This window comes from Nuphar pumila, chromosome 17, assembly GCF_984573655.1.
Source record: "Nuphar pumila chromosome 17, dmNupPumi1.hap1.1, whole genome shotgun sequence".
Classification (NCBI taxonomy): domain Eukaryota; kingdom Viridiplantae; phylum Streptophyta; class Magnoliopsida; order Nymphaeales; family Nymphaeaceae; genus Nuphar; species Nuphar pumila.
The window spans coordinates 60,244,381-60,268,583 of NC_143265.1; the positions used below are offsets into that span (position 1 = coordinate 60,244,381).

At 37.4% G+C, this 24,203-nt stretch overlaps 1 protein-coding gene across 2 annotated transcripts in view; it reads right to left on the reverse strand.

Moving 5' to 3' along the window:
* NUP155 (nucleoporin 155) overlaps nt 1-24,203 on the reverse strand; it is a 67,167-nt gene that overhangs the window by 16,834 nt on the left and 26,130 nt on the right. For both annotated transcript variants that reach the window (XM_089993167.1, XM_089993166.1), the window contains 2 exons: nt 15,999-16,217; nt 15,584-15,912 (listed from right to left, as the gene is read on the reverse strand). In XM_089993167.1, the coding sequence (XP_089849293.1) occupies nt 15,584-15,912; nt 15,999-16,217 (548 nt within the window). The remainder of the gene's footprint in view (nt 1-15,583; nt 15,913-15,998; nt 16,218-24,203) is intronic.

Genomic DNA, 24,203 nt, shown 5'->3' on the forward strand with positions numbered 1-24,203 from the left:
TTCTTGGTTCTTTTCATCCGTTGAAACTAAGATTAATGTCAACATTATTAAGTTCAAAAAGGCATCGGAAGCTTGGCATTATCTTGAAAAAATGAACACATCGAGGGATCTATCTCATAAGTATTATCTTCAAAAGAAGACTCTCTCTCTTACTCAAGGTGAAATGACTATTAGGGAATATTTTGTCGATCTTTCCTTCATTTGGGACGAGCTTGCCATGCTTGAACCAAAATGGAGTGGAGAGGCAATTGAACTCCGTCACAAGCAACTTGAAGAAGATCGATTCTTCAATTTTTTGAATGGGCTAAGGCCCGAATTTGAGCAAATAAGGTCTTCCCTTCTATCCTCATTTACTCCTCCCTCTCTTGAAGATGTACTCACCAAATTAAGTGGTGAGGAAACTCGTATGAGTTTATGTAAGCAAGGATCAAGTGTTCTTGTGGTTCCTTGTAATCATGAAGAAAGCAATGAGGTCAATGTCGTATCAAGACCCGGGAACAATGTTAAAACATATCGTCCCCTCATTTTAAACCACAAAATCAAGGTGAAAATGGTGGGCAAAGACGAAAAATGGACTATAGCAAAATTATTTGTCATTTTTGTAAAGAACCCGAACATATCAAACACATATGTCCCAAATGGAAAAAGCTTCTTGCAATAGCTACCACCGGTGTACCACAAAAGGAGGAGGCATCATCAAGTGGGTCACTCTCTTTAAATCAAATAGTGGAAGCCCTTCAAACTCTTCTCAAGGGAGCTACCTCCGGTGCCGCCGTGTCTACTTCATCTTTTTCAGGTAAAGTCTCTTGGCTTTTGGACTCCGGTGCATCTTTTCATATGTCCCCAAACATGTTTTCACTTTCCAATTACTCAAAAAATGTTTCTCCCTCTTTTGTTTCCACTGCGAATGGAACCTCTCTTGAAATTAAAGGAATAGGTAATTTTGAAACTCAAGATTTTTTTATTCCAAAAATTAGATTTATACCTAAACTAAACTTGAACCTTCTCTCTGTATCTCAACTCTCGCACCATGGTTGCGATATTAAATTCTCTTGTGATAAATGTTTAATACAGGATCGCCGGTCCGAGAAATTGATTGGGGAAGGCTTTAGAAAAGGAGACTTATACTATATGGAATCTCTTCAAGTTCCAAAATCTTTTTGTAATGTGGCCCAAACAAAGATATAAATGTATGGCACAAAAGACTTGGTCATCCTAATATCACCAAGTTGTCTTATTTACATTTTGCTAAAGACCTATGTAAAAGTTCTTTTTCTTGTAATGATTGTATTCTCGAAAAAATGCAAAGTTTGCCTTTTGAGCAAAGAACTATGTTCTCTTTTAAAACTTTCGAAATTGTTCATTCGGATGTTTGGGGACCCGCACCTGTTACTTCAAAACGAGGCTTTTCTTATTATGTCATTTTTGTGGATGATTTTTCCAGATATTCGTGGATTTATTTTCTTAAGTTCAAACATGAAGTTTTTTCGTGTTTTAAAACCTTTCATTCAATGATCAAGAATCAATTCAACAGTAATATAAAGATATTTAGAAGTGATTCTGGAGGGGAATATCTCTTCAATCAATTTAAAGTATATCTTGAGGATCATGGAATTGTCCACCAAAGGTTTTGTCCTAAAACTCTTCAACAGAATGGGTTGGCCGAAAGAAAACATAGGCACATCATTGAGACCACTAGGACCCTTCTTATTTCCCAAAACATTCCTAAAAACTTTTGGGCAGAAGCACCTCTTGCTTCTGTTTATCTGATAAATCGCTTACCATCTAGAATATTAGGAAAAATATCCTCTTTTGAGATTTTGTATAAGCTTGAACCTGATTATAGTAGATTATGAGTTTTTGGGTGTAAGTGTTTTATACTTACGGATAAGAATGACAAACTCTCCCCCAAGGCTATCCCTTGCACCTTTCTTGGATATTCCGAAACTCAAAAAGGGTTTCGTTGTTATGATCTTCGAGATGATAAGTTATATGTCTCTAGAAATGTAATTTTTTTAGAAAATGAAAGTGGATTTGAAAAAAATGTTTCTCAACAAGAAAATTTTGATTATTCCTTCCTATTTGACTTATTGTCTAGTAATGATGATATATCTAGTGACGATGATGTATCATCAAATCATGATGACGAAAATGATGGTGATATTGGTGAACATAACTCACTCAATGAACAAGAAAGTAGAATTTCAAGTGATCCAATAACCTACTCCCGTAGAAATCAAGACACCTTTAGAAGTGCTATGGACCAATATAGTGAGCTTGTTTCTACCCTCGATCACCGAAGATCTGAAAGGAATAGGAGACCTCCAACTCGTTTTGTTTCTTTTGATTCTTTCTCACCCCGGTATAAGGCTTGTCTTAGTGCCATTCACTCTTATTTTGAGCCAAGGAATTTTGAAGAAGCTAAAAAATGTTTAGAATGGCAAGTAGCTATGCAAAATGAACGTAATGCTCTTAAAAAGGCTAAAACTTGGGATTTCCAAACTCTACCCATAGGAAAGAAAACTATAGGTTGTCGATGGGATTTTAAGGTTAAAACTAAGAGCGACGGATCTTTGGAAAGGTATAAAGCTCGCTTAGTTGCTAAATGGTATGACAGGTTTACCAGTGTAATGCTGAAAAATGGTTTCTCCTCATGTTATACTGACACTGCTTTATTTACTAGAAAATCTAATGCAGGGATTGTGATATTATTACTCTATGTTGATGACATGTTAATTACAGGTGACAATGTTCAAGGAGTCAAGGGTATTAAGTCCGTCTTGACTTCAAAATTTGAGATGTCAGACTTGGGTTTTCTGACATATTTTCTTGGAATTGAGGTTGCATATTCGCAACGTGATTATTTTTTATCTCAGTCTAAACTTGCTTGTGAGATTATTGACAGATCAGGAATTTCTGATGACAAAGTATGTGAAACTCCTGAAGTTGTGGGAGCAAAAATAAAGATTGACGACGGTGTTCCTCTAACCGATCCTACTCCTTACAGGCAGTTGGTAGGTTCTTTAATGTATCTTAGCATTACTCGACCTGATTTGTCACATGCTATACACATCGCCAGTCAGTTTCAGCACGCTCCTACAACCGTTCATATGAGTGTTGTACTTCGCATCATCAGATATTTGAAGGGAACAATGAATAAGGGAGTATTTCTATCTTCTTCTTCTGAATTAAAATTACTTGTTTATACTGACTCAGATTGGGGAGGTGACCCTAGCAACCGTCACTCCACCACTGGCTTTTGTGTTTTCTTAGGTGAGTCTTTGATCTCATGGCGATGCAAAAAACAACAGAAGGTCTCTTTGTCATCCACTGAAGCCGAATATAGAGTCATGGCATCTAACACCATGGAAATTGTATGGATTCGATGCCTTTTGGAAGATATGGGAGTGTTTATCATAGAACCAACAAAGCTATCTTATGAAAATAAAAGTGCAATTTATATTGCCAAGAATCACACCTTTCACGAGCGAACAAAGCATATAGAAATGAACTGCCATTATGTCAGAGAAGAATATTTGAAGAAGGTCATTGATCTACCATACGTGACGTCTGAGTATCAACTTGCAGACTTCTTCACAAAAGCACTATGTTCGCCCAGATTTCATTTCCTTCTTGACAAACTTGCGGTTATCGCACCGTAAGTTTGAGGGGGGTGTTAAAATGTATCTCCAAAACCTTGTTGTAAGTATAAATATATATACTGATATACTTAGAGATACATATACATATAATATATTATATGTATCTCTACATATATAAATATATATATTTATACATATTTTATTTTCTTACCCGAAAAGGGTATTCTTGTAATCTTGCGCATATTCCATTTAGGAATATGTTGTAATTTATTTTTCGTATTTTGCATTTCTTTATTTTTTTTTATATATTTCATAAAGGTGCATTGGGGGTCCCCCAATAGAATCGTTGGGGGTGAAAGAAGGAAACCCTATCATCGACAGTGAGAGAGAGAGAGAGAGATATTCCAGAGAAAGGGGATTCAGTCCATCGTGACTGCCCTCTCATTCTATTAATAATAAAGATGTAAAACACTAGGGTACGAAAATACCCCTTAACAGAGTGTTAATTTACATTATACATGAACTGGGTCTGGACCCGATCCATTACATAAATGGATCGGGTCAGACATACATAATGAGGATAACGATGACTTCTTTTCAGCCTCCCTCAAGTTGTGCATGGTGTTGGACCATGAACAACTTGTTCTTCAGAAACCAAAATCTATCCTTTGTCAACCCTTTAGTGAGGATGTCAGCAACTTGTTCTTCAGTTGGCATATACATAGGCTCAATCTCTTTGTCTTCAACCTTTTTCCTAATAAAATGTTGATCTATTTCAATGTGCTTTGCTCGACTATGGTGAATGGGATTGAATGACATGTTGATGGCACTTTGATTGTCACACAACAACAGTGACCGAGCAATTGGTTCTCCCATTTCTGTCAGGAGATGTCTTATCCATGTACCCTCGGCTGTGGCAGTGGCCATCGATCTATATTCAGCCTCAGTGCTTGATCTAGCAACCGTCTTTTGTTTTCTACTGCTCCAGGATACCAAGTTTGGCCCAATGAAGCTGCAATAACCAGATATTGATCGTCGTTCGTCTGGATCACCCGCCCAATCAGCATCAACATAAGTGACGATCTCATGGCCCCCGCCTGGATCTAATTCTTCCTTGTTTTTGTATACCAGCCCATCACTCACTGTACCCTTTAGGTAGCGAAGTATACGTTTGACTGCCTCCATATGTGACACACGAGGTTCATGCATAAACTGGGATACCTGATTAACCGAATATATTATATCGGGTCTAGTAAAAGTCAGGTATTGCAACATGCCAACTAAACTGCGATACTTAGTGGGATCTCCATATATATCCCCTTCTTGTGAACTCAATTTCTGATGAATGACACTTGGAGTTGTTAACGGCTTACAATCTGTCATGCCTGCTCTGGCGAGAATGTCCAACGTATATTTGTGTTGAGTAAGGGTAAGTGTATCATTTTTGTTATCAACTTCTACCCCAAGAAAATATCGCAGCTCTCCCAAATCTTTTATCTTAAATCTCTGATTTAATAACTTCTTCATCTGCTCAATGTGACTTTTACAATTCCCTGTGATGATGATGTCATCTACATATATCAACAGAAGAGTAGTAACTCCTTGTTCATTGTGAATAAATAATGAGTGATCCAGAAGAGACCGAGAGAAGCCATGCCGTTGTATTTCTAGAGAAAAACTGTCGAACCAGGAACGGAAAGCTTGTTTCAAACTATAGAGTGCTCTCTTTAATTTGAATACATATTTTTTGGCGTCTCGTTCTGCATATCCAGTGGGTTGTTCCATGTAGACCTCTTCTTTTAAATCCCCGTGCAGAAAAGCATTTTTTACATCCAGCTGGCTCAATGTCCATCCATGTTTAATGGCTAGGCTCAACACAATGCGAATGGTCCCCATTTTAACTACAGCACTAAAAGTTTCATCAAAGTCTTGGCCTTCCTCTTGTGTGAATCCCTTGGCTACAAGTCGAGCCTTGTACCTTTCGATGCTCCCATCTGGTTTATATTTTATCTTGTACACCCATTTTGACCCAACAACATTTCTGTCCAGTGGTCTAGGTACAATCTCCCATGTCCCACATTCATGTAAGGCCTCCATTTCTTCATTCATTGCTTCTACCCATCTTCTAGAGCTCGCAGCTTGATAGAACATGAGAGGCTCATCCTCTTTACTTATGGATGTCAAGAATAACTGAAAATCCAATGAAAAATTTTTATAACTTACCCACCTGTCAAGCGGATGTCGAATCTGTGAGGATCTTCTGATATCCATTTGTTGCAAAACGGATGATCCAGATGGATCTGTATTCGTACAAGGAATGAATGAGGGCTCTTTCTCTCGCCGGGTGTACACAATACCCTTATACCTTGTTGGCTCCAAGTCATATGTGACAGTTTCCTCCGATTGAGTCTCATTGGCTGAATCCTCATGTGGCTCCTTCTGACTGCAATTTTCTGGACAGTCTACTTTACCATTGGAGAAGAGTTCTGAATTTAACCATGGGTAGTACACCTCAATGTTGGAGCTTGAGTTATCAGTATTCACCATAGCCGAATTAGTATCCTTATCAGCAAAGTTCATTTCAGCGAAAATAACATTCCTTGATATTTTGACACTCTTACTCAGGGAATCATAACACCTATACCCTTTGTAATCTTCTGCATATCCTATAAACATGCATTTTAAAGCCTTATCTTGGAACTTGTGCCTGATTAGCAGGAGATACTCGACAGACAGTTCTTTTCAGAACCAACAAAAACAGAGAAAAAAAATTCAGATAAGGGAAAACAGATGGATGCTAGCAGGTGATACTCAGTAGGCAGTTCTCTTTAGAACCAACGAAATCACAGATTAACAGAAAAAAAAAAGAAAAAGGAAATCACAGATTAACAGTGATTAGCAGGTAGCAGGGAAACACAGATTAAATGCAGGGAAACAGCAGAGAAACAGCAGGGATTAAAAGGAAATCCCAGATCAAGAAAGAAAGTCACAGATAGAAAGAGGATCGAATTCTTTTTTTTTTACAAAGGAAAGGGGAACCTGATTTAATAACGTTTCCAGATTTTTCGCTGATAGAAACACGTTGATGGATCCACGCAGATTCACGCTGGCAGCCCTTCACTCCCAGATTCATGTTTCTTTGAGTGGTTCCAGATTCACGCTGGCAGCCCTCCACGCAGATTCACGTTGTCAGCCCTTCACTCCCAGATTCACACAGATAAGATTCACGGCTGATGGATCCACGCAGATTCACGTTGCTTTGAGATCCACACAGATTCACGGCTGCTGACGCTGGTGAATCCACGCAGATTCACGCTGTGATTCACTCCCAGATTCATGCTTTGATACCATGAAAGAAGGAAACCCTATCATCGACAGTGTGTGTGTGAGAGAGTGAGAGAGAGATTCCAGAGAAAGGGGGTTCAGTCCATCGTGACTGCCCTCTCATTCTATTAATAATAAAGATGTAAAACACTAAGGTACGAAAATACCCCTTAACAGAGTGTTAATTTACATTATACATGAACTGGGTCTGGACCCGATCCATTACATAAATGGATCGGGTCAGACATACATAATGAGGATAACGATGACTTCTTTTCAGGGGGCTCCCCAACGACTCCTTTGGGAGCCCCCCCTTTGCACCCTTTTGCTTTGTATAAATAGGGGTGTTCCCCCTTTGTAATTCTTCAAGCTTGAGAGTCTCAAGCATTTGCTCCTTTTTATGAAATACATGCATTATTGCATGTTTATTACTTTAACGCTTTTTGCGTATTTTGCTCAAGTGTTGTGAGAGTGTTTTCGTGCACTTCTTTTATAAAGTATTTATACTTGTATGCGTATTGTCTCTTCATAGACAATTTCACACAATCATCAGGGATACTAATTAAAACTTTCTGGGACAATATTGATGTAATGTGTGCTATGCTACGAGAGCTTGGACCCGTTTCGTCCAAGAAATAAAATCTGGATTTTGCCAATCGGTAGACTCAACAGCCCCTTTTCAATCATTGTTTTCCTGCACAATAAATTCTGGTGGAACCGGGATTGATCCATCTAGATGACCCAAAAGACCTTGGTTGTGAATGAAGGGAAAATTCCGTCTCTTCCAGGTGAGAAAATTAGAATGGGTAACCTTTTTGGATACAAGTTGGTTTAAGAAATTAGTGGAAAGAGAAGAAGAGTCCATATTAAGATAAGGACAATGATTTCAGATACAAGTTGATATGATCGACTGTCAACAGCAATCTGGGTTTTTTTTTTACGAACCAGATAACCAGAAGTTAAATCTTAACAAGATCAATCTTAATAATCATATCAAACAATATATTCAGATCTGAACTAAAAGAAATTTTTGAGATTTTAAAGGAATCTATATTTCACGTGAAAACATATCTGTCATAAAATATGCTGCAGGATTCTGATTTCACGTGAAATCAGATTTCTCTTGAGACAGCCTGAAAGAGAAGAAAGTAAATAAGATTTCGAGACAGGATATTTTTTGAGTTTCTAAAATTTTGAGATTCACGTGAAGGCAAGAAGAGATGATAAATAAAACTTATTTTCTGGGTTTCTGAACATGTAGAAATTTGGGTTTCTGAATATGCAAAAAAATAGAAAGTTAGAACAGATAAAAAAACAGATAGATTAAGAAAAGAGATCGACAGCCAAGATTTTGGAACAGAAATCAAGAAAAGATATCGACAGCCAAGATTTTGGAACAGAAATCAAGAAGAGAGATCGACAGCCAAGATTTTGGAACAAAAATCAAGGAGATCGATAGCCACAGTCCTTAACTCACCTTGATGATCAACCCGATGTCGTTGGCTCTGATACCAGAATCTGGAATAAGGAGAAGAAGATAGAGAGAGAGGAGGTTGTTGCACAATACCCAAGACTTCAATACCTTGAGTTGAGATGTGTGGGTCTTCCTTCATTATAACATATCCTTCTATAACTGTTTATAATGTTGTTACAATAATACCCCTAGAGTCTAATACACATCAAAATAAAGATGAGGGGTAAAGAAAGAAATAAAAAACACAATACAGTTATACACCATAACACGTATCTTATCTGACAACTAATGTGGATCCAGATCTGGATATAGATCCATATCTGAAACCAAGTCAAAACATCACGTTCCACCAGCTTCCCCATAAATGTAGAAGTGCTTGACTTAAGCGAGTGCTCTAAAATAAGATATATTTTTTTTTATGATTGTCTCTTGCCCATTTGTGGTTCTGTGCTTGTATGCTTGTATTTGACTCATAAGTAGTCATTGTTTATACAGACCTTTGTGTGTTTTGTAAAGCCCATAAGAGGCATTCTATTGTTCTTTTGTATTTCATTACATGGTATCAGAGCGTGAGGAACCTTTGAAGTGAATGAGCATCCATTTAAGAGTACACGAAGGAGGAACGAGTGATCGTGAACTTCATTGCCTCATAAAGCTCATCATCAACACCATTTTCTATCTCTTTTCTATCCCTTCTCTCTACCTCTCCTTTTCTTTCTATCTTTTCTTTGGTGCAATGGCCGAAAAAAAAGTGATTAAGGTTGTTCCCATCAAATTTGATTGGAATAACTATAATATGTGGGCTACCACCATTAAAAGAGTTTTGATTGAAAAGGATTTGTGGAAATATGTTGATGGTTCATTGTCGAAACCTCAACCTATTCCCACCAAATCGATTTGTAGGAAAAATAAAGAAACTAAAAAGAAAACTCTCAAAGGCAACAAGAGAGAAAAGATTCTTTTGGAATACAAAAAAGCCATTAAAGCATGGGAAGTTGGACATGCCAAGGTTTTATCCCTATTTATGGGAAGTATGTACGAAGAACCTTGTGAAAATATTTTAGAGTTTGAAGGGCCAATAAAGCGTCAATATTTACTAAGCAAACCTACACTCAAAATGATGTCGTCCATAAATGGGAGTTGCAAGATAAGATACGCAATCATAAATAAGGAGAAAAGAGTGTTAGAGAGTATTATGGTACTCTTAAGAGACTATGGGACCAAATGGCTAAAATAGAGCCTATTTAGGATACTCCTAATGATACTCTCCGAAGAAAAAAACTAAATATTGGAGGAGCAATTTTTTCAATTCATGAGAGGGCTTAGGCCTGAATTTGAACATTTTTGGGGGCCTATTATCCACCGCAAGCAAAACAAGCTTCCATCTTTACATGAGATTTTGGCCCAAGATTGTATGGATGAAACTAGGCTAAAATCAACAACCGAATCTAAGAAGTCTAAAGACAACATGTTGGCGGTTTCTAGACCCCGCCTCACTTTTCTAGAAATAGCTTTGGGAGGCAACACAACAATGATGGGAGAAAGGGAAAAATTATTTGTCATAACTGTGGAGAACTGTGGCACATCAAGCCATATTGCCCTGAATTCAAAACAAAGGACGAGAAAAGAGTAGCTACCCTAGAGGCTTCTCAAGAAGTCAAGAATACAACCAATAGAGATCTAAAATCTTTTAGAGGTATGTCATTATCCCAATTAGCAGAAGCTCCACATCCACTTATCAAAAACTCCTCTTTAACTGGTGTCGTGGTCTCTTCTTCCTCACCTCCCGGTAGGATTTCTTGGCTCCTAGATTCAAGTGCTTCATTTCATATGACCCCCAATAGCTTTGTGTTTTCCAATTATAGTATTAAATCAAGTAGATATAATATCTTTATTGTCGATAGTTCCTCTCTTGATATTAAAGCAATTGGGGATTTTAAAAATCTTTGAATTTTTCTATTCCAAAAGTCAGAATTGCTCCAAAACTAAATTTAAATTTTCTTTGAGTTTTTTAAATAATTGATCATGGTGGAAGTATTTGTTTCACACCCAACTGATGTTTGATACAAGATCTCCAATCCAAGCATATTGTGGAAGGATAGAGAGAAGGAGATCCCTAATCCATGGATCGGTTGATCATTTCCAAAGATATTTTTTTCTTAATGTACAAAAATTGGATATTGTTTTGTGGCATAAAAGACTAGGACATCCTAGCATTTTTAAGTTATCCAATGTATCTCATTTGAGAAAAATTTGTAACAAAAAAATTCATAGAACTGCTTGTGTTGGGAAAATGAATGCAATTCTTTATCAAGAGAGGACTTTTTTTTCTTTCAAACCACTTGAATAAATACACTCAAATGTAAGAGGTCCTGCTCATGTTACTTCAAAAGGTGGATATACTTATTATGCTATGTCACATAGGTGAGGGTGCGGGTGCGAGTACAAGTGCGGATGCGGTGATGCGGCACTTTAAAAAAACTTAGGTGCGGGGATGCGGAGAGGATATATATATATATATATATATATATATATATATATATATATATATATTAACAGTTTTAAGTTAACACTATAAGTATTTGTGTGCATTTATATATATATATATAATATAGATAAAAATGGACTTGATTAAAGTTAATTGAATCTACTTTTGGTTAAAAATGGACCTCAATGTGGTTGACTTCACCTAACACAAAGGAAGTTGTGTCCAAGTGTCGCACCCGGGTGGGAGTGCAACGCGGGTGTGGTGCCCTCTTAGAAGAGTTTGTGTGACAGTTATTATGTGATTTTTGTGTATGATTATTCTCGTATCACTTGGATTTACCGCCTTAGGCACAAGTATGAAGTTTTTGAGACTTTCAAAACCTTTCATAACCTTGTTACAAATTTCCTTAAGACTAATATTTTTATTTTTTATTCTAATTCAGAAGGAGAATTTATGTCAAATGACTTTAAAAACTACTTGAAAAAACATGGCATTTTTCACCAAAGATCGTGTGCAAACACACCTCAACAAAATGGTTTGACCGAAAGGAAACATAGGGATATCGTAGAAACCACTAGAGCCTTGCATATTTCTAAACATGTCCTAAAACATTTTTGGGTTGAAGCTACGCTTCTGTTATTTACCTCATAAACATACTTCCTTCAACCAAACTTCAAAATATTTCGCATTATGAAAAACTTTATAAAACCTCTCCTGATTAATTTAGATTAAGGACCTTTGGATGCAAATGTTTTGTTCTTACAAATAAAAATGACAAACTTTGTCCCAGAGCTATTCCTTTTGTTTTCCTTGATTATGGTGAAAGCCAAAAAGGATTTAGATGTTATGGTTTTAAACATGATAAACTCTATATTTCAAGGAATGTTACCTTTATAGAGCAAGAAAGTTTCTTTGAAATAAATGTGCCTAAGGAAGACAATGATCACTCGTTTCTTGAATTAGTTCCTAAATATAACATTGAATTGTTGAACAACAGTATTGATATTGATAATGAACCTCAATCCAATATCTAGTGTGGTGAGACACATGACATAGATAACCAACCTCTAGTTATTCAATATAGAAGAAGAGACTATTGACATTCCAATGCCCTAGAAAAGTATTCCAACATAGAAAATCAAGAACCAAGCACTCTTAGAAAATCCGAAAGAACACATAGACCTCCTGAAAGGTTTGTCATTTGAGTCTTTTACTCTGCAATATAGAACTTTCTACAACCAAGCCAAGAATTGTCCTGAATAGATAAGTACTATGAATGATGAAATAGGAGCATTAGAAAAGTCCAAACCCTGGAAAATAAAATATCTTTCTCATGGAAAGAAAACAATAAGATGTAAATGGGTGTTTAAAGTTAAAACTAAGAGTGATGAAACTTTAGAGAGGCATAAGGGTAGATTAGTGGTCAAAGGTTATACTCAAGAATATAAAATAGATTATGATGACTAGAATGACTTTCGTCAGAACTCTTATAGTGATAATTGTCATTAGATGTTGGCCTATTTATCAAATGGATGTCAAGAATAACTTCCTCAATAGTGAATTGAATAAAGAAGATTATATGGATCTACCACCTGGATATAAAGTTTTTATTAGAAAAGTGTTTCACTTAAGAAAATCCCTTTATGGTCTAAAGCAGGCACATAAATCCTGGTATGATCGATTTAGTTTTGCTATGGTTAAACTATGGTTTACTTCCTATTATATTGGCACTGCTATGTTGATTAAGAAACCTGATGCAAGCATTGTTATTTTTCTTCTCTATATTGACAACATGATCATCACTAGAGGAGACAAACAGGGAGTTAGTTTTATTAAGAATGTTTTAAAACAAAACTTTGAAATGAATGCCCCAGGTTTTCTTAGATACTTGTTAGGGATTGAGGTTGCATATTCTGCTTGTGGCTATTTTCTAACTCAATCCAAGTTTGCTTCTGACATCATAGACAGGTCTAGAATTACAGATGAGAAAAGGGTGGACACTCCTAAAGTGATAAATGCAAAAATGAAGATAGATGATGGCACACCTCTAGACGATCCTACTCCTTACCGCCAAATAATTGAGGTTCTCACATCATCAGACTGATATCTCACGTGATGTTCATACTGCCAATCAATTCCAACATTCTCCTACCATTGTGCACGAGTGTCCTTATGTGTATCATTAGATATTTAGAAAATGTTGTTTCTAAAGGGATTGTTTTGTCTTCCTCCTTCCCACTCGAATTAATTGCTTATACTGACTCTAAATGGAGAGAAAATCCTAATGATAAACGCTCAACTATAGGTTTCTGTGTTTTTATAGGTGACTCGTTGGTGTCCTAGAAATGCAAGCAGCAAAAGGTGTCATTATCATCAACTGAAGTTGAGTATCAGGCCATGACCACCACAACATTGAGAAGATTACTAAAAGACATGGGGGTGCATATGCAATTGCCCACGAGGTTATGCTATGACAATAAAAGCGCTATCTACATAGCCGGCAATCATATATTCCATGAACGTACCAATCACATCAAGATAGATTGTCACTATGTTCATGAAGAATATCTTAAGAAGATTATCATCATGTCCTATGTAGCATCGGAATAATTCCAGCTAGTCGACTTCTTCACAAAAACGCTTTCATCTCTTCGGCTTCACTTCTTACTTGACAAACTTTTGGTGATTATACCGTAAATTTAAGGGAGAGTGTTAAGTTGTATCATATATATATATATATATATATATATATGTTCATATCATTGTAATAGGTAATACCCAATAAGGGTATTTTAGTATTTTCACTGTATAGGTTGTGCCCACTAGGGGCACTAGTGTCTTTATATATTTTTTGTTTCCTTATTTTTTTTTCTGTTTTGAAAACTTTTGTTTTTGATATGGACAATATTATCATTGCCCAAACATAGTTGTTGGGAGATCCCAACAGCTATATTTATAGATGTTGGGATGCTCCCAACAGCTATATTGGCTCTCCTTTCTATATATATAGGGATGTTTCCCCTTAGACGTGGAAATGCTTGACTTAAGCAAGTGCTCTAAAATAAGATTTTTTTTTATGATTGTCTCTTGCTCATTTGTGGTTTTGTGCTTGTATTTGACCGGTCTTTCTTTATATACACCTTTGTGTCTTTTGTAAAGCCCATATGAGGCATTCTATTGTTCTTTTGTATTTCATTACAAACTCCAAAAAAAATCACAAGTCATAACCCATACAACACCAAAAAAAAATTCAAGATTCAACATCATAATTTCTCAAAAAATAAAAGATCAGTCGTCATATGATGATGCAGAAGCAGAATCAACAGCTCTATGCCCTCGCTATCTACAACTTCCACGAATATCTTCTTCACTATGTTCTCAAGGTGGATTTTCCTCTGTCATCATCAATAAATGGATCCCCGTGATCGATGTAGATTAAATTTGAATTCTTAATCTCTATTTCGGGAGCCATCTTCTTCATAAGCATATTTATCATAATAAATACCAAATTAGCTAGCCTTGCGGGTCCAAGATTTGATTTATTGGTATTAACTGCATTTTTATATTGAACTATTTTTTTCAACTGAGTCTATGAAAGATGGCAGATTAAAGGTGGATCAAGAAATTGGGTACACAGGTTAATGGAAATCCAATCTTTATTATAGTTGCTGACAAGGTAGGTTTGAAGCAATGGAATAGGATTTATCCATATAGAAATATATGTTACTCAGGTGAAGAAGGCTCCGTCTAGAGTTCTGTCTGCTCTAGCAATCCACCTTGATGATGTTGGCCTTGCAGAGACAGAAAGGAATATGTGCCTTCCACTTTCAAAGGCTTTCGTTTAGACATGGAAGAGTCATTACTTAGGCAAAAGTCCAAAGCCACGATGGCTGAGGGAAAGGGAAATAATTTCAAGATTCTTTCCAGCCAGGACGTAGTACGCCCTCGTCAGTATGTTTGATCCATGTGGTGTGGTGTCGGAGTTGATTTAATTGATAGTGAGAGAGTGGCCTCGTATACAACTCCTCTTCCTCACCCTAAAAAGAAAGCACTGGGCTCCGCAAAAACGAAAGGTAAAGATCCCCAATGCATAAACTCGTGTTGTTAGGGCTATGCTCGTGGGGACTAAAACCGGTAAGAGGTTTCGAAATTCGATGCATGAGGGGTTTCGAATGAAAACCCATCGTGGATCAGTTTGGTCTAATGGAGGAAAGGGACTTTATCAGATCCCTCAGGTGGGGTTTGGTTCAGTCCTTAGAAAAAATATATAATGTGCAAAATCGTGTGGGTGTTGGCACGAATTGGAAAAAAAAAAGATTTGGTAAGGGGTATAGAACAAACCTTCTCGAAATCGAGCATGGGATGTTGTACCGAGATGACCCACACATGGATCAGTTCTGATCAACCCCATAAACCGTCCAGATCAGTCCCTGAATGGACTGGGTCTGGCCGGTTTCTGAGAAAAATTAGGATTATGGGTTTATACTGCCTATTTTCGGGAAAATAGTGTGGGTGTATGCACACATACATGTGCAAGAGGCTGCATGTGGGTGCATGTGCATATGCATGCACACACGTGTATGCTTGTACATTTTGTGTGTGTAGCATGCTGTTATTCTTTGCAGAGATGTTGATATCTGGATCATCCAAAAATGAACATAATAGCACCTAAAGAAGCAAAAGGAAGAGCTTAACCTGTTAGCAGCACTAACGATTTTGTCTCTTATCCCTTGATTTATTGTTGTAGTTTGCTCTGAGGTCAACAATCCTCCAAGAATGAGCGCAGCTCCAGTGGAACTTGTACCCATCCTCTGAGCAAGTATTGACACCTCCCAGTCACGAAGAACCACAAGCACGGATCTTAATAGCCGTAATCTAAGATTAGGTGAAGGCAAGATAACTCCATTTGACAAAAGCTGGTCATAAGTGCTTAGAAGAGGTTCAGCTGCACCTTTGCAGGCAGCAAGTAAAGCTCTTGCAACATCCTCATCTCCAACTGGCTCAACACCTGACTCTGCTCGGTCCTGAAAAAAGAAGGAAGGTCATGCCATCAATGTAACATAACAAAATTAGAAAATTTTACTGCAAGAACAATAAACTGGTTAACTACCAGTGCTGCCTTCTCGAGATGCAGACATATTGTATCCAATGGCAAGCTAGCCCCATCTCCAGGATAAAACTGGGGACCAACCCGCTTCAGTACTTGGCAGGCCTCTGCAACTCCCCCTCTTGATATGGCTTGATCAAGCAACCTAGCCCAGATTTCTCTTACTATACTGCTGTTAGCATTTTCAGAGTAGTCTGCAAAGTGGATGATTTCAAGGCAGATCTGGAGGATCATTTACAATGATTAAAATTTGGGGAAAACAACACACACATGGTAATTTATGAAAAATGAGTCAATATTCTAGGAAAGAAAGCCACATCAAAGTCCCCAATTGATAATGAAATGGTGCATCATGAACAAGCATCTAGTTGTTCAAACTTCAAAACATGACCTAAACAAAGTCATAAACTAGCTCGAGCTCAATGCAAATAACGCACATGCAAACACCTACTCATCCATCAGGCAATGTAGCAGTAATGGCGCTCGCATACTGCCACTGGAACCCAGTCAGTCAACACCTTATTCGGCAGGTGAATTTGATCCTTTTAACCAAAGAGATAACCTGCATACTCTCCAATACAATATATAGTAATGCAGAAAAGAAAGGAATGTAATACTAATACATATATATCTAGGCATAGACTAAGTTGAAGATAACTGCCACAACAAAGTGCACCCAGTAATATGAAACAAAGGATGTAGGGATGCAGATAAAGCTAACATGTTCATGAAAAGCTCAAGATAGGCTCAAGCTCAATTCCTTTAAAAAATAAGACAAGCTCAAGACTGATTTAGGACCTAAGCAATAGGTTGAGTCTAGGTTCAACAAAGTTTGATAAAGAGATTTTCTTTATTGTAATATAATATGCTTAGTATTTTACCTTCTTTGCATAAAACGGAAGTACTGTTCCAACAATTAGACCTCTCCTCTTTTAAGAGGTGACAGGTTCAACCCCACTCTCCTCTTATTATCCTTCAGTTTTTACGAAAAAAAAAATGTTCATTAATTTAAAATGCAGCTCATTTTAGCCAAGCCGAGCTCAAGTTCAACTGGATCAATCTTGGTGTTCAATCCTGACACAAGCTCGAGCCAAGCCTTGAGCCTTGTTCAGGCTACATCAGGCCAAGCTCGAAAGCAGTATTTAGCTTGGCTCAGTTCCTATGCAGTCATAAAAGTGTATGGAAAACCAGATTGTACCACCGGAAAATACACGAAGAGCATTAATTTTTTTTTAGGTTCGTGTATATGTCGCAGCTTATCTCTAATTTTTCTTATATCACCTTTATTCTTAGAAACCTATGTCCTTTTTGCGCACTCATTGACTGTTTTTCTTGAAGATGGATTATTGTTAATATTAAACAATTTTGCAAATTATTTCACCCTTGTCATGCTCACTGAGATACCAAATTAGTTAGACAACACGATCCAAGCATATGTCAATCTTTCCCTGATCAAGTTGTCCCTCTTGTTCTACTTTATTTCTCCATTCCTCGTTTAACAAGTTCCAAAAATATTTATTTACTTATTTGATCATCTTTAACTAGAACATTTCTGACTTAACTTTTAGTATACCTTACCTAGTTCAAGTCTCTAGTTTTTATTTCCCTATTCTCAGGTAACTTACATATATCATTTACACCTTAATTACTACTTAACTTGGTACGGAACAACTTTACATGGTCCAAGGACAGGACTAATTCTGGCAAACCAAACAGAAGAATTGATCAAATTTGACATGGCCAATCATAGATTAGATCTAGCATGTGTAGCAGACATTGATTGAGATATTAAGAAAATGCAACACCGCATTCCTTTAAGCATTTGCATGGCTTAGGACTATCTTTGAAACTTTACAGAATAATATCTTAGTTGTATAAAATCAAATTTTATAGCTGTACCATCATTTTGATACACACCAAGAACAAAATCCGTGTATGTTATTGAAGGAAAATTTGCAATACCATTTAAAAGATCCACATTGATTTCAAAGGTTTCTAAAAATCCATATTTTCACCTGCATAACTTTGTAATAATAAATCAAAATTAGATCAAAAAGGTTTGATTGGAGCAATCAAGGTGTGAAATATCAACATGTTTTACATTCAAATACCCACGCCATGAGAAAATAGTCAACTGGGTTAAAGTGTGTGCAACTAGGCCACTTTTGTACATTTAAAACTCCATATGTACAAGTCCAAATTGGTTAAATAAAGTGTTGTTCACAAGCTTAAGACGCTAGACGTTTGATGCATCCTTTGGATCTGAATCTGAGCCTAGCAATCAAAGATTATGCTTGCAATACCCAAGCTGTGCAGGAATAGTCAGGTAGGTGTGATCTCCTGACATGTTTCTGCAGAATGCAACCCAAATGTGGCATTCATGCGAGCCAGACTTGACTTCCTGAAATGTTTGTGATACAATCTAACATACTTGGTTTTATGCAATGTTCATAGTGAATGATTGCTCCTAGAACAGCTATTATGAAACAATCACCTTATGATCATTCTAAGGGCTGCATTCATGTCTAGTCATTTCAGCGTTGTTGATATTGTTGCAGGTACATTTACAAAGGGTGCCCACTTTCCCCCTCCTGTTCAACATTGCTATTCAAGGCCTAAACATGGTGATGCAGTAGGGGCTGTTTGAGGGTTTTCTTAGTGGTTTGCCCCTCCATGGCTTAGATCTAATTCTGTTACTGCAGCGTACAGATGATATCCTCATCTTTGAGACTGCATCTATTCAATAAATGAGTAGAACTTACTTGGTTCATTTAAAGAGAATTTGCTGAAATGTCAAGATTGTTGGTTAATGAAGACAAGCATGAAGTAGTATTGTTCAACGCTGATCCAGACACCTGCTAAGTTGCAAAGCAGATCTACGGATGTCGGATTGGTGACTTGCCAATGAAATACCATGGCATGTCTCTTATCAAGGTCATGGGAAGAAATTATGTGGAAAGAAGTTGAGGAAAAGATGCAAGGAAGGATTTGGACAGTTAAGTATCCCTCCTTGTCGGTAGATTTACACTTGTGAAGCATATTAATGCTTCAATTCCAGGTGCGCCATGAAAGAGGCTTTCAAGAACTAAGAGAGATTTTATTTGGGGTGATTTCCTTGTATGAGGCGTTGATCTCTTCTTAGCTGCAATAGAGTCATACTCCCACTCCAACTTTACAGGTGAAGAGACTAATCGTGGACCTGCATCTGTTTTCACAGCAAGCCTTGGTCCAAGCTCATTAAGGATAAATACCCACTCAATGGTGATAGGAGATGACATTGGCCTGGAAAAGAGGTTCAGCCATTTAGAGGGATTGGATCCCAATTTTCCTTGGCTATTCAAAATCCGAGTCAGATAGATTTTTTCCTACTTAAAAAGAGAGATAGGGGTTGTTGCATCGATTGTAAGGTTATACCAGGAGAAAGTGTAGCTACACAACATAGAGTCTTAATTTTAGATCTTAAAATTAGAAAATGCCGCAAAAGGGATAAACATAAGATAGATCCTAGAATTAAGTGGTCGGCACTGAAAGGAGCTAAACAAGGAATGTTTATAGAGCAGGTAGTTAAGGAAGTCGATTGGTGTCTCGAGGAGGATTCAGAATTAATGTGGAATAAGATAGCGGGTTGCATGAGAAAGGGGGCTAAGAAGGTATTGGGTGAGTCTAAAGGCAATGCACCGCTAGGTAAGGATACATCATGGTGGAACGAGGATGTCAAATTAGCTATTAAGGTTAAAAGAGAGTTATAGAAATCTAAATAAAAGTTATGATAATGAGAATTTGGAAAAGTATATGATAGCAAAGAAGGAAGCTAAGAAAGTAGTTTGAAACGCGAGGGATAAGGTATATAAGGAGGTTTATGACAAGTTGGATACCAAAGAGGGAGAGAAAGATATTTATAGGCTTGCAAAGATGAGATATAGGAAATCGAGGGATTTGGGTATGGTTAGATGCATCAAAGATGAAACTCAAAGAGTTTTAGTCAAAAAATGAGGAGATTAAGGAGAGATAGAAAGATTATTTTAATAAGCTTTTAATGGAAGTCATGCTCAGGATCTTGCAGACTTCTACATTCCTTCTCATGAGATGAATCATGACTTCATGTGCAAGATTCAAAAGAAAGAAATTGCAGAGGCTTTAAAGAGGAAAAAAATGAGGGAGAGAGGGAAGAGGAAGAAGGAGAGGGAGAGAGAGAGAAAGGGGACAGGAAGAGAGGAAGGCGATGGATGGAATGCGAGAGGTGGGAGATGGCCGATGGATGAGAAGGTCTCCCCCATGCGTTCGTTTATAACAGGGGAGACCGTTACATTATTTTCAAAAGGGGTCCCTCGATTTTTTAAAGAATTTCAAAAAAAGAGGTTTTAGTAAAAAAGAGTTTCAAAATGAATTTTTTAGTTAAGAAAAAGAGTTTCAAAAAGAGGGTAAGCTATTTTTCTGAATTTTTTCTTTTATGTTTTTGAGAGAAAACCCAAAAATACGAGGGAAATGCGAGGGATTTACGAGATGGGATCCATATAAGGTTTTTGGAATTTTATGAAAATATTAATTTTGAAATCTTGAGAATTTCACAAAAAGAGAGTTTTTAAAATAAAAAAATTGAGTTTTAAAATGGGTCTAGATTCGAGGTTTTGAGCAAATATCGAGTTTGGATCTCGAATTGAGATCGGATCTGGATAAGATACTTGAGCCCATACATGGAATTGATTTTTGATTTTTGATTTTTGATTTTTGATTTTTTTGAAAAATAGAAGATTCAGACTCATGATTTGATTTGGATATATGATCTGGATTCGAGATTGGGTCGAGTATGAAAATTGAAATTGGATTTCGGATCCTCAACAAGGAAATGAATCCGAGAAGTGAGCGAAAATTGGCCTAATTGCTCAGAAGGTGGGGGTCAGGGGCAAAAAGGGAATTTTTGAAATTTTTGAAATTTTTGAAAATTTGGGGTGTTCACACTAGTCCACACAACCCTTTTCTCCAAATATGGTGTTTTATGATGGAAGACCATGTTACATAGTTAGAATCATTAAGTTTCATGGGAACATTGGTAACACTTTCTTTGTCATCCATTTTACATGGGTGGGAAAGATAATAGAGAGAGAACATATATATAGAGAGAAATAACACAAAAAATAAAGCAAGCACAATCTCTCCACAAAAAAATTGAATTAAAGTTAACACCAATCTAGCACCACCAAAGGATCACACAAACACTTGGATCTGAATCTTTAAGTGTGGAGCCACGATCCCACAAGCATCAACAAGAAGCTTGAAACCACCAAGCTCTGATACCATGCAAGGAAACGAGAGCCTCCAACAAAGTCCACCAAATCACCAAGGTAGATACACAAAAGAGCCATAACAAGATCCCCCAAATCACCAAAGTGAACACACAAAGAGCCACAAAATAGACTCACTCACAAAACCCACAAAGGGGCAAACAAAAGAGGCATACAAATTATAAAAATAATATTTTATTAATGTCAAACCCATTCAAGAAGTATTACAAACAAAAGGGGAATCATCCCCTATTTATATACATCATAGGAGTCCCATAGAGACATTAGAGCAGGTCCAACGACTCTATTTAGAGCCTTTGGACCAGCCCCAACATCTCTTGCTGACTAGTCAACCTTGTGTAGACTAGTTCAAAAGAAACCAAAAAGAAAGGAAAGAAAAAAGGAAACTCTCCTAGTTACAACCAGAGTTACCGGAAGCGCCTAGCTAAAAGGGGAAGCGCGCTTCCCCGAAGCGCGCTTCGGAAGCGCGAAACGTCGCGCTTCCGAAGCGTGGGGGGAAGCGTCCCCCTTTTTTGGGAAGCGCGCTTCCCTTTAATGGGGGACGTGTTTCCCTTTAATGGGGGACGCGCTTCCCTTTAATGGGAAGCGCGCTTCCCCCACGCTTCCCCCTCGCTTCCCCCACGCTTCCCCTGTTTTTTCAAATTTTTTGTATTTTTTATTATTTTTTTTTTCGCTTCCCCCTCACTTCCGAGACGCTTCCTGGGTCGCTTCCGAGACGCTTCCCGAATCGCTCCTAAGTGGTCCCACGCTTCCCCGCTTCCTAAAATTTTGAAAGTGCCTCGCTTCCCGCTCCCGCTTCCTCAACTGGCAACCATGGTTACAACACACACACACATATATATATATATGGTGCTCCGGGATTGCCTACTCCTGCATACTAGAAATCATGGATGTAGGTTGTATCTTCTCAATTAAACCTTATGAATGTACTCAACATAGTTTATTTGATAGGAATTATGCTTTTGATAATATTTTTTAGACATAAAAATAGGATTTTTAAGCCATGAAATTTTGATACATTGTGAACCATTGATTTTTAAAGGTCTCAAAAAGCATACATGTATGCTATAATCACATGATCCAAAACTTTTTTACTAAATAATGCTTATAGATCATATCTATAGGATCTGATCAACAAAAAAAAGGTTTAAGAAATTTGAAATTCTAAAGTTTCTATTATGTGGGAGTAGGTGCTCTGGGAGAACCTTATCATTACTAATATATGTACATATATAATGCAATTTTAACAAGAACTTGTAAATTATTACTATTTACAAATGGATTTGGGCCGGATCGGGCTGAACCCGCCGCTTCACAATGGTCCGTTGGGCCAATTGGACGGGCCATGGGCTGCTCTTCAAACCCGAGCCCATTATGAACCGGGCCAAAACCCGACCTATTAGTAAACGGGCCAGGCCATCTTTGGGCCGGGCTGCAATTAAAGCCCGGCAGACAGAGCTCTCAATGGACCCGGGCTGGGCCGGCCCGATGCCCACCCCTAGCCTTAAATTGACTAAGCCGATCATAGCTGACTCATATGAAAACCCATCTGACTCGGCTGAATCTACTTGTGACATGGCCGAGTCTTGTTCAAATCCGAGTCATTCACTGGATTGACCCGATGGATGGCTGCGTTGAGTGTGAGTGAGTTTTCAAATCATGATGGTGCTTGTGAGCACATACACATTTCTGGGTCAATTTTCCTGTCTACACTGCTTCCCATCGGTATTTTACTTAAGCCAGGGATGGTCAAGGTAATAATATTGACATGGACAATAGACATGGTATGTCACAACATGCATTTATCTGTATTATTTTATGATATTGAGTTTTGATCTGTTCTCAAATTCTTGTTTTTCCATGCCAAGTTTTTGACTTTTCATGTTGCATAGCAAAGTTAAGATTAGACTTAGTTAATAATTGTGATCTTAAGGCTCATATACTGATGTAAATTACTCTACATAGTGATAATGTGGGTTGAATAAGATAGCTGCACTGGTTAGAGTGGCAGTCTTGAATAAGGAATGTTGGGTTCAAATTTGTTGGTCCAAACCCTAGCTTGGCTATTTAAGAAAATGGAAACAGAAAGAAAAACAGATCAGGCAGAATGCCTAGTGATATGCGTGCCTTTCAATAACCATGTCATATATATTTCTTATGACTTTATCCTACAAATGTTGCCTAGATTTTACTACTTTCCACTCCTACTTTGGGGGGTTTGTGATCGCCAGAAAATGGGAAACTGTTTTGGAAATTGTTGTATTAACCATGCCATGTATGTCTCTTGTGTCATGTCACCTAGATTTTACTACATTCTGCTCCTACTTTGGGTTGTTTGTGATTGCCAGAAAATGGCAACTGTTTTGGAAAATTGTTCTAGAAATGGTCAAACATTAAAAGGCTCCTTGTTGACCGAGTGACACTCCTACTCTGAGTAGGTAGATTCAAGGTTGATTCCCGCATGATCCTATGAGGTTTTTATTAACTCTCAATTTGATATAGTTGATAGATAAACAATCTTAATCATGAATTTATCCTAGAAAGTAATGTTCAAACTGCACTAGCATGAAATCTTATTTGAATAAGTCTAAGTGGATCCACTATTTGACGGAAGCACCGTTCTTAAAATATTGAAACTAACTTAAAATATCCTAACTATGCTAATCATCATTGGGAGTGAACCTTTTCCCTTCTAAAGGTAAAATGTTGTGTAGGGATGCCAGTCCTGTGGCCATAAGCATAAACACCATTGCCTGAATTGATGTTTTATGTTGATTTCATATCACCTGTCAGCAACTTGATAATGGAAAACAGGGTTGAATTTTTTTATGACATCCTTTTAGCAAGGTGAAAAGGGCATTACTCCAAAAGATAGGAAAGGGAAAATGGCTAAGGGAGAAATGAA